The sequence below is a fragment of the Salvelinus sp. IW2-2015 genome, linkage group LG18 (genome assembly GCF_002910315.2).
Source record: "Salvelinus sp. IW2-2015 linkage group LG18, ASM291031v2, whole genome shotgun sequence".
In the NCBI taxonomy this organism is placed as follows: domain Eukaryota; kingdom Metazoa; phylum Chordata; class Actinopteri; order Salmoniformes; family Salmonidae; genus Salvelinus; species Salvelinus sp. IW2-2015.
The window spans coordinates 23,950,810-23,961,756 of record NC_036858.1 but is presented as its reverse complement, the minus strand read 5'-3'; the positions used below and the strand labels follow the sequence as shown (position 1 = coordinate 23,961,756).

At 45.0% G+C, this 10,947-nt stretch overlaps 1 protein-coding gene across 1 annotated transcript in view; it reads left to right on the top strand.

Moving 5' to 3' along the window:
* Window positions 1-10,947, top strand: part of LOC111978528 (fibroblast growth factor receptor 2-like) — a 113,953-nt gene that overhangs the window by 57,402 nt on the left and 45,604 nt on the right. Inside the window, 3 exon segments of the mRNA XM_024008638.2 lie at window positions 2,449-2,572; window positions 9,096-9,286; window positions 9,917-10,055. Coding sequence (XP_023864406.1) covers window positions 2,449-2,572; window positions 9,096-9,286; window positions 9,917-10,055 — 454 coding nt within the window.

The window sequence follows — 10,947 nt, the reverse complement described above, 5'->3', positions numbered from 1 at the left end:
GAACCAGGCTGTTGAAACCAAGTCCAGGTAGCCATTTGATTATTCGTTCAGGAGTCATATGGCTTGGGGGTAAAAACTGTTGAGAGCCTTTTTGTCCTAGACTTGGCACTCCGGTACCACTTGCCATGCGGTATTAGAGAGAACAGTCTATTACTGGGGTGGATGGGGTCTTTGACAATTTTTAGGGCTTCCTCTGACACCGCCTGGCGTAGAGGTCCTGGATGGCAGGCAGCTTAGCCTCAGAGATGTACTGGGCCTTACACACTACACTCTGTAGTGCCTTGCGGTCGAAGGCCGAGCAATTGCCGTACCACGCAGTGATGCAACCAGTCAGGATGCTCTCGATGTTGCAGCTGTAGAACCTCTTGAGGATCTGAGGACCCATGCCAAATCGTTTTAGTTTCCTGAGGGGGAATAGGCTTTGTTGTGCCGCTCTTAGGTAGTATATGGTGCTTTGGTGACAAAACGGATGGCACTGTGATAGACTGCATCCAATTTGCTGAGTAGAGTGTTGGAGGCTATTTTGTAAATTACATCGCCGGAGTCAAGGATCGGTAGGATAGTCAGTTTTACGAGGGTATGTTTGGCAGCATGAGTGAAGGATGCTTTGTTTGCGAAATTTTGGATTGGAGATGCTTAATATGAGTCTGGAAGGAGAGTTTACAGTCTAAACAGACACCTAGGTATTTATAGTTGTTCACATATTCTAAGTCAGAACCGTCCAGAATAGTGATGCTAGTCGGGCGGGCGGGGACYGGCAGCAATCGGTTGAAGAGCATGCATTTCGTTTTACTAGCATTTTAGAGCAGTTGGAGGCCACGGAAGGAGAGTTGTATGGCATTGAAGCTCGTTTTGAGGTTTGTTAACACTGTGTCCAAAGAAGGGCCAGATGTATACAGAATGGTGTCGTCTGCGTAGAGGTNGAGTTGTATGGCATTGAAGCTCGTTTTGAGGTTTGTTAACACTGTGTCCAAAGAAGGGCCAGATGTATACAGAATGGTGTCGTCTGCGTAGAGGTAGATCAAATAATCACCGGCAGCAAGAGCGACATCATTGATATATACAGAGAAGAGAGTCGGTTCACCTTCCAACAGGATAACGACCCGAAGCACACTGCCAAGACAATGCAGGGGTGGCTTCGGGACAAGTCTCTGAATGTCCTTGAGTGGTCCAGCCAGAGCCTGGACTTGAACCCGATCAAACATCTCTGGAGAGACCTGAAAATAGCTMTGCAGCGACTCTCTCCATCCAACCTGACAGAGCTTGAGATGATCTGCAGAGAAGAATGGGAGAAACTCACCAAATAGAGGTGTGCCAAGCTTGTAGCGTCATACCCAATAGACTCGAGGATGTAATTGCTGCCAAAGGTGCTACAGCAAAGTACRGAGTAAAAGGTCTGAATACTTATGTAAATGTGATAAATATTTTTTATATATAAATTAGCACAAATTTCTATAAACCTGTTTTTCTTTTGTTTTTATGGGGTATTGTTTGTAGATTGATGAAGAAAGAAAACAATTTAATACATTTTAGAATAAGGTTGTAACGTAACAAAATGTGGAAAAAGTCAAGGGGTCTGAATGCTTTKCGAAAGTACTGTATATAAAAATACTTCAGCTGAATAAGATAATACGATTGGGGAATCATCCAATCTCTCGAAATCAAATCGACGTTTTTTAAAGTGCAATTAAAAGTCACATTATACTTTACAGTGATGGATTCATTTGCAAGTTATCTAGTGTGTTTGGATGGAATAGGGAAGGAAAAAGTGTGACACATGTAGTTAATGGGTGATAGTTTACGAGGAAACACAGCCATCTCTTCATGGGAAGTTCCGGAGAATGTTTTCCCTTGGCTTTAATTCTGTAGAACGTCTCATTCTAATAAACACAGTATTCAGTAGAACGCTATCTCCTCACTGTCTTTAGTGACAGTTCTGTAAACACACACAAACAAACACGCACGCACACACACACACATATTGCACGCACACACACACACACACATATTGCACGCACACACACACACACACATACACACACACACTCCACTTGACTTGCCCATGCAAAACAAGTGCCCTAAAATAAAATACAGAATATCTAGTGTTTTCTCTCTAAGTAGTAAAAAGTAGAGTATTTAGAATCTACAGGGTTTTCGCTAGTGTTCTAAGGAGTAGAGGTGGTAAGTAGTATCTTAGGGAGAGCACTCCACCCCACAGTCTCAGCAAAACAGTGAAATTCCTTGGGTGGGGGTAGCAGCTCACCTTAGGACCAGTCTGTCACTCCCCGTAATATTGTTTTTCACCATGATGCGCTCGTGAGAATAGACCTGACCGCCCGTCACTCACTGAGCCTCCTCACTTACTCTTTCTGGCCTTCAATCCGCAGTTTGCATTGGTTTGGATGTTCCTTTGTGAGATTCACATTAATGGGTTGTTTTCCCTTTCAGGTGCGTCACCAGCACTGGACCCTGATCATGGAGAGTGTGGTGCCATCCGACAAGGGCAACTACACCTGCCTGGTGGAGAACGCATATGGCACCATCAACCACACCTACACCCTGGATGTAGTGGGTGAGTACTGCACTGGGCCTGCCTGGGATAGAGGGAGGGATGGGGGGGTTAATAATAACATCTGCGAGACACCTGCGAAAAGTAGGGGTCAGAACCAGGGTCAGCCATTTGCCGGTGTCCCTGGAGCATTTGGGGTTAAGTACCTTGCTCAAGGGCACAGCGGCAGATTTTACAACTTGTTGGCTCCAGGATTTGAACCAGCAACTTTTTGGTTACTGTCCTAATGGTCTAACCTCGAGGCTACCTGCCACCTACAACTAACCATTACTTGTTTGGGCCAGCATTAGGGGATTCTCACAGAGGGTGTTGGGGACGGGGTGGGGTTGAGGGTTATTGCTGGCTGTTTGATCCCCAGGTGTATGCTACTACACTGTATGTAAGTACAGAGAAGGAATGCTGCCTAGATGTGCCAGGTCTGTTTCTATGGGCAGGATTGATGCATGTACTGTATGTAGGCAGGGCCCTGGCCAAATAAAAAATCGAATCAAATTTGATTTGTCAAATACGCCGAATACAACAGATGTAGACCTTACCGTGAAATGCTTACTTACAAGCCCTTAACCAACAATGCAGTTCAAGAAATAGAGGTAAGAAAATATTTACTAAATAAAATAAAATAAAAAGTAAGACAATAAAATAACAATAGCGAGGCTATATACAGGGGGTACCGGTACCGAGTCAATGTGCGGGGGTACAGGTTAGTCGCGGTAATTTGTACATGTAGTGACTATGCATAGATAATAAACAGCGAGTAGCAGCAGTGTAAAAGCAAAGGGTGGGGGTCAATGTAAATCGTCTGGATGGCCATTTGATTAATTGTTCAGCAGTCTGATGGCTTAGGGGTAGAAGCTGTTAAGGAGCCTTTTGGACCGAGACTTGGAGCTCTGGTACCGCTTGCCGTGCAGTAGCAGAGAGAACAGTCTATGACTTGGGTGACTGCAGTCTTTGACAATTTTTTGCTCCTTAGTCACAATAGTCTGATTCACACCAAGACAAGCCAAACTGTACTGTGCTTGCCTGGTTACGCATCAGCCGCATTTTTTGGAAACTCGCGTGAAAAGACATTGTGAAAAGAAAATATCCAAGCCCAGCCCAGTACTGTTCGGTTTGGCCCAACACTGTGAATCCGGCAAATGTCGGCTGGACATAAGGGGCCAGGGATGTGACTGTTAGAGGAGTTGGAGAGGGACAGTGGGAGTACATGCTGCTGAGCCTCTCTCGGGGAGCAAACAGAACCAATGTAGTCAGCAGCAATGTTACCTCAAATTTTTTGGGGGCACTGAGCAAATTTCTGGTCTTCTTGAACGTTGTTAAGATTCTGTGCAACCTTCAGCTCACGTTTACTGTGAACACTGAGGCTGTACCCGCTTTAAGTTTCAGTTTTAACAGTGGGCAAGTAGGTTACTGTGGCTCCATCAAGAACAATGGATAAAATGCATCCCATAACATTTTAACATGGAAATAGTTGTTCTATCATTCAGCCTTCAGTAGCAGCCAATGTGTGATGTTCAATGTAGACCTATATTCCATGACACTTTTGAAAAAACATTCAGAGCTTGACATTAAACTGTTAATCCACTTGTCCTTCAGACAAGGTGACTGAAAATGTTGTGTTGTTTGATACAAGAAACCACAAAATAAAATGCATTATTATTCGCATACCATTATTACAGAGAATTAATGCTACCCTCTGCCTATTGGCTACTTAGCTTATTCAAGCCTGTCTCAAAATACAACACTGCCCCTTTAAGACAAACAAAATGCTCTTTACCTGACTTGCTTTTTAAAGATGTCTAGAAATGTACACGTTTTATGCTCTTGTAGGAAGCAATCACTTACCTATTGCTGACTGCAAATTATCTATAACTGGGCTCACTAACTAGCAAAGGATATTAACGAAATGTGCACACGTGGCTACATAAAGCTCTCGCTTTGATCTCAAAACAAGCGCATCTACTCACGACTGCTCATGCTGTAGAACAGTCCAGTTCAAAGTGAACGGCACAGATCCATATTTGGCAATGGTCTATGTGATATAGTCCTACTGCAGCTCCGATTGGTTATGCCGCACGCGTGTCAATGCAATAAAATCCTACTCCAATGCGTTCTGCCTACAACCAAATCTCTTGTATAGTTAGTTTTGCATACTAAGTCTTTCATAGTTTGTTTTGTTGTGGTATGTTGCATTGAAAGTGGCTAATATTATTAATAATAAGGGACCCGTTGATAGTGTTAAATAACGGAAAAGTCTAAAAGTTGAGTGAAGTTCATTCTCGCATGCGCGCAGCTTGGAGGGAACATTGGTCAGCATTATTACAAGGGAACACAGCAAATTCAAACCTAACTCACTCAACCCCTTTACTCTGACCTTTGGAGCAAACAAGACTAGAGTGTGTGTGTGTGTGTTGTGTTCAATGTATTATGTAGAGCACTGGTCATCTTGCAAAATAAACTAGCAGGAAGGTGGGGGAGAAGAGGGGGTTAAATCAGAGGCTTTGGGTTAGTCAAATGTCAGATAAATGGGTAAATGTGTGTATACTATATTGCGTGCCTGTGTGTGTGTTTTTCCCTGCTGAGTTATTCAACAATCTACTCTTATGATTATGAATATGGGTCTGTGTCCCAGACTGAGACCCATCTCAGTGTGTTGCTGTGGGTTTGTGTGTGTGTGTGTGTGTGTGTGTGTGTGTGTGTGTGTGTGTGTGTGTGTGGAATTTTGGATGATGGTTATTGCTCAGCCAAACGATCTTGGTCACTGTTATAACCGTACATATGTATATATATTTTTAAAGAAGTACATTTTCTCCTCTCCTCCTCTCCTGACTGCATGTGCTGCCATAGAAATAGAATGATATGATATTCATTATGTTTCTACACTCTTAGGGGAAAAAAGGTGTTATCTAGAAGCTAAAAGGGTTCTTTGGCTGTCCCCATAGGAGAACCCTTAGAAGAGCACTTTTTAGTTCCAGGTAGAACCATTTTGGTTCCATGTAGAACACTTTTGGGTTCCATGTAAAACCCTTACAGAGGGTTCTACATGGCACCCAAAAGGGTTCTACCTGGAACCAAAAAGGGTTATACTATGGGGACAGCCAAAGAACCCTTTTGGAACCCCTTTTTCTAAGAGTGTATGTGCTGCTGGAGGGAGGGAGGGGGCATTGCCTAGGCAACCAAAGACCCGTTTGCTACAACAATTTGCTTGTTTTACGTTTGCTATAATACCTTACTTGTTTCCGCAAGGAGCAACAAAGTTGCATCACGTTGTTAAGTGTCCATGTTACAACCGAAACAGACTCAACTGCATGAATGTCCGGCAGCTACACCTTCAGTCAGTTGTTCATTCCACAATAAATAAATAAATAAATATATACACTGAGTGTACAAGACATTAGGAACACCTTCCTAATATTGAGAGGTACCCCCTTTTGCCCTCAGAACAGCCTCAATTCATCAGGGCATGGACTTTATTTGGCTGGATCTTCTTTGGGTGGTGGACCATTCTTGATACACATGGGAAACTGTTGAGCGTGAAACACAGCAGGGTTGCAGTTCTTGACACACTCAAACCAGTGCTCCTGGCACCTACTGCCATACCTTGTTCAAAGTGACTGAAATATGTTGTCTTGCCCATTCACTTTCTGAATGGCACACATACACAATCCATGTGTCAATTGTTTCAAGGCTTAAAAATCCTCCTTTAACATGTCTCCTCCCCTTCATCTACGCTGATTGAAGTGGATTTAACAGGTGACATCAATAAGGGATCATTGCTTTCACCTGGATTAACCTGGTTAGTCTATGTCATGGAACGAGCATGTGTTCCTAATATTTTGATGTATATACAGTACCAGTCAAACATTTGGACACACCTACTCATTCAAGGGTTTTTCTTTACATTGTAGAATAATAGTGAAGACATCAACTATGAAATATCACATATAATCATGTAGTAACCAAAATAAAACTGAAAGAGTAGGTGTGTCCAAACTTGACTGTTACTGTATATATATATACATATATATAGTATATATATTTTTTTAGGACAGTTATTTTTTTTTCATGACAGTCTTCATCCATAACCGTTGGTTAAACAGGTAAATGGTCATTGTACCAACCCCAGTGTGTGTGGGGGGTGGGGGGGGGGGGTCTTTGGCCATTGTTTTAATCTGTATCTATTTGTTTCCCTGTTGTCCTTACTGTACCACATGAAAAACAACCAGTGGGCATCAAAGCACTTCTGTCCTCTAGGGTTCATCAAGCTCCGGTGAGACCTTTACCCTAGGTACAGATCTAGGATCAGCTTTCCCTCCCCAATCCTAACTTTAACCATTAGTGGAGAAAATGAAAAACTGACCACAGATCAGCATCTAAGGGCAACTACTCCACACTGTTAATCAATGATAACCAGTAGGTCAATACACAATACATTGTGGTTTAATTCCCAGAGGTCTTGGATGTTATTTGTCCATGTGGTTGTAAAGCTCAACTCCCAGGAGAGTTGACCCCCTCTGTTCATTTGCCCTAGCCTTCTGTCAGGGTCTCCATGGTAATAAAGGGCAATGTTCACAACACTATCAGACAAGAGATGGAATCCTGAGTGTAAATACCCTCAAATACCTCACTATTGTAGCCTCCAGATGCACACACACACACACACACACACACACACACACACACACACACACACACACACATATTCTCCCCTTTCCAGGCCCCCTTGCTATGGGATTAACTAAAGCTCTCCTTCAGACTCTCTCTGTTTCTGTTTTTTGTTCTGTTTTATTGCTCAGCAGTAAACCCTTTTTATGTACGGCTCCAGACTAACTCCCCCCCACAACCTCTTGTTTAATTTTACTGAATTTCACTGTTTAAGAGAGTGTGAGAAGGGGTGGAGACAGAAAGAGAGATGGAGGGGGAGAGAGTGTCTGGAACGCAGTTCTTATCGGGCTTTTGGGCTCAAATGACCAACAGGATCAGACATTAAAAACAAAGCTAGACCAGCCTTTTCTGGCTGAAACTGTCCACGGGCGCGGGGGGAGGGCCCCCCAGACAAACACACACACATACATGCAGTGCACACACACACGCACACACACACACAGATCTGTGCCATGACTGAGCGTCTCCGAGAGGTCAACAAATGGTACCCGTTGGCCTTCGCCAGCCTGCTCACCCACAGGGGTACCCAGTCACCCCGCGGGCACTTTGTTTATGCCCAGCCCCCTCCACTTTTCTTTCACTCCGTCTTCACTTTCTTCCCCTGGTCCGGGCCTGGCCCTATATCCCTCCGGTCAACAACCCCTCCCTGACCCACAGGGCCCTGCGTGTCAAGCCGCCAGGTTACCCAGAGTTTAGTGGTGCTGCTTAGACGCCACAGAAGTCCGTCCCTCTCCTCAACTCCTAACTACCAACTCCCAGCAGCCATAAGTACTTTACTAATGACTTAATTGATAAATAGATTTTTGTATTTGATTCGGGTGAGTGGATCGGGATAATAAAAGGGCAGAGTGGGTGTGTGTGTGTGCAGTATGTGTCAGGTGTTGTTCTCTCCATAAATGCATGGATAGCATGGTGTCTATAACATATATGGATAGTACATCATAGTCGCCATGCAGTTATGGATAGATCCACACCTGACATATGCTATACATGCAAACAACCATATATTTCACAGAAACACTTGAGTCACAAACATACATGTCACAGAAACACTCGAGTCACAGTGTGGTCAGAGAGCAGACTGGTGAATAAGTCATCAGTAGCAATGCCAAGCAGCCATCAAGACTACATGATGACTTCAGGCAGGTTCCACATGAGTCCGCTAAACCACTAATACACATGCACGCACACACACACACACACACACACACACACACACACACACACACACACACATACATAACATCGCAGGTTTGAGCCCAAGGAATGCGTAGGGAGGAGGGGGAAAGAGAGAGAGACAAGGGAGGGGTGGGAATCATCTGATCTGACGGAGAGAGAGAGAGAGAGAGTAGCCATTTGGCCTTCTGATGGACAGAGGAACAGCACAGAGGAAGACATAGTGTATGAAAGTTGTCTCTATACCTTTCTTTTTTTAATTCACCCTCTTCACCCCTCTTTCTTTCTCTTTTCACTCTGTCTGTTGAGCTCCCTTTATTCGCTCTATTATTTTCCCACCCCTCCTCTCCTTTCTCTGCCACTCACTTATAAGCCCTCCTTCTTTAACCCATCCAGTGCCCCTCAAGCCTCATACCACCCCCATGACTCTCCGAACCCTCACCCCCAAGTATTCTGTGCTCGTTTTCAGTTCCTTAAGACAAAGTGAAGTATGTGTCCTAATTCCCAAGGTACCCAGTGGTGATCTAGCTTAGTTGATCAATTGGCCGTCATTGATATTAGAAATACAAATCTGTCTTTTACCAAGGGGTGTATGGTGCAAGGTTGAGGTTTGAAATGGCCAATGGCGATGTCTCAAGCACAAACTAACTCACCATAAAACAGCTCCCCTTTTCTCTCTCCATCTTAGAACGGTCCCCTCATAGGCCCATTCTCCAGGCAGGGCTGCCAGCCAACACCAGTGTGCATGTAGGGGAGGATGCACGCTTCGTGTGTAAGGTGTACAGTGATGCTCAGCCCCACATCCAGTGGCTGCAGCACATCCAGAAGAATGGTAGTCGCACCGGCCCAGACGGACACCCCTACGTCCGTGTACTGAAGGTACGTTCCAGCCCTCCCTGGCCCCTCATTGGCTGTTTTGACCTGATCAGTGAAAATGATTGGTTCCTCTTTCTTGTGACATCTGATTACCTGATTGACACACTCAGTATGTTTCATGTATTTTTTTTCTTCAAAGTGTAGGCTAATAATTTTTTTGTTTTCAGGTAACTTTATTGCCATTTGTAAAAGCAGCATTTTTGTTACTATCCCATCTGTCTTCCTGTAGTATCTAATCTCTCTCCTTTACGAATAATAATAAATACCCCTTTTCCCTCTATACTACTGGAACACTGGCTGTATTCATGTCTGGGTGGCGGCTCCTGTAACCTCCTTTCCCTGCACTGAGGTGCAGATGTGATAGTAACAGGCCTGTGTTTTGTTTTGTCCCCCTGCTGCCGTGTGTGTGTGTGCGTGTGTGTGTGTGTGTGTGTGTGTGTGTGTGTGTGTGTGTGTGTGTTGTGTGTGTGTGTGTGTGTGTGTGGTGTGTGTGTGTGTGTGTGTGTGGTGTGTGTGTGTGTGTGTGTGTCGTGCGTGCGTGCGTGCGTGCGTGTCGCGGTTTTTGTTGTGGTATGTGTGCATGCGTGCACATGTGTGGTGTGCATTTGTGTTCGTGTGGCTCACACACCTCAGCGCTCAGGCATCAATAGCTCGGACGTGGAGGTGCTCACGCTCACCAACGTGACCGAGGAGGATGCCGGAGAGTATACCTGTAAAGTCTCCAATTATATAGGGGAGGTCAACCAGTCGGGCTGGCTGTCGGTCATCCCAGGTAACCGCTGACCCCTGATCCTTGACCTCTGTTGACCACCTCCCGTGTGGTCTCTTTGGGCCTGTCACTGACCCGATTCGGTGTGGTGGTCTTAGTTCCTGCTGGGTTGTGGACTGACTGATTCTTTCCCAGCTGCTCTACTGTAACTACTGACTGACTGTACAGCCATGGAAATGCCTACTGTACCTGCACACTCACACTATCCTGCTATGTCCATCTCAGACCTTTCAACTCTGTCTGTCTCTCTCTCTCTCTCCTTCTTCTTTTTCCCCCGACCCCCCCATTTGAATGGTGTGATGTGTAAGGGCACAGGTTAGTGTTGGGGGCTGCAGTGGGGTGATCTCCATGCCTTCTTCTTCTGTGGTTGTGTGTACTGTGCATGCCCAGGCCTGGTGTGGATACGATTGGGCTCTGGTGTTTTGGGTGAAGGGTATTTTTATCACGTGTTTTGGTGTATTGTGTTTGCTGTTATTTCTTGTGGTACAAGGTGCTCTTCCTGTTTGTTTTGAAGACCCTCCCTCGCTGGACGCTCCTCCCCTTCCCTGGAAGCTCCTCCCATCTACTCTATCTCTCTATAGATGGGACGACCGTTCTCCTCCCAGCTATGGACACCATCCAGCTACTCCTCTCTCATGGTGTTGTGGGTCTAATTGTTACCTCTGCTTTTCCTCCTCTTCTCTCCTATCTGCTATTTTCTCCCCTCCATTGCTACTCTCACTCCTTCCCTTTATCTTACTTTCTTCCTACTCACTCCTTAAATATAATTTATCCTCCTAACGTCCACCCTCCCTTTCTCATCCTCCGTCCCTGTCTCTTCCTCTTCTTTCTCCTCCGTCCCTGTCTCTTCCTCTTCTTTCTCCTCCGTCCCTGTCTCTTCCTCTTCTTTCTCCTC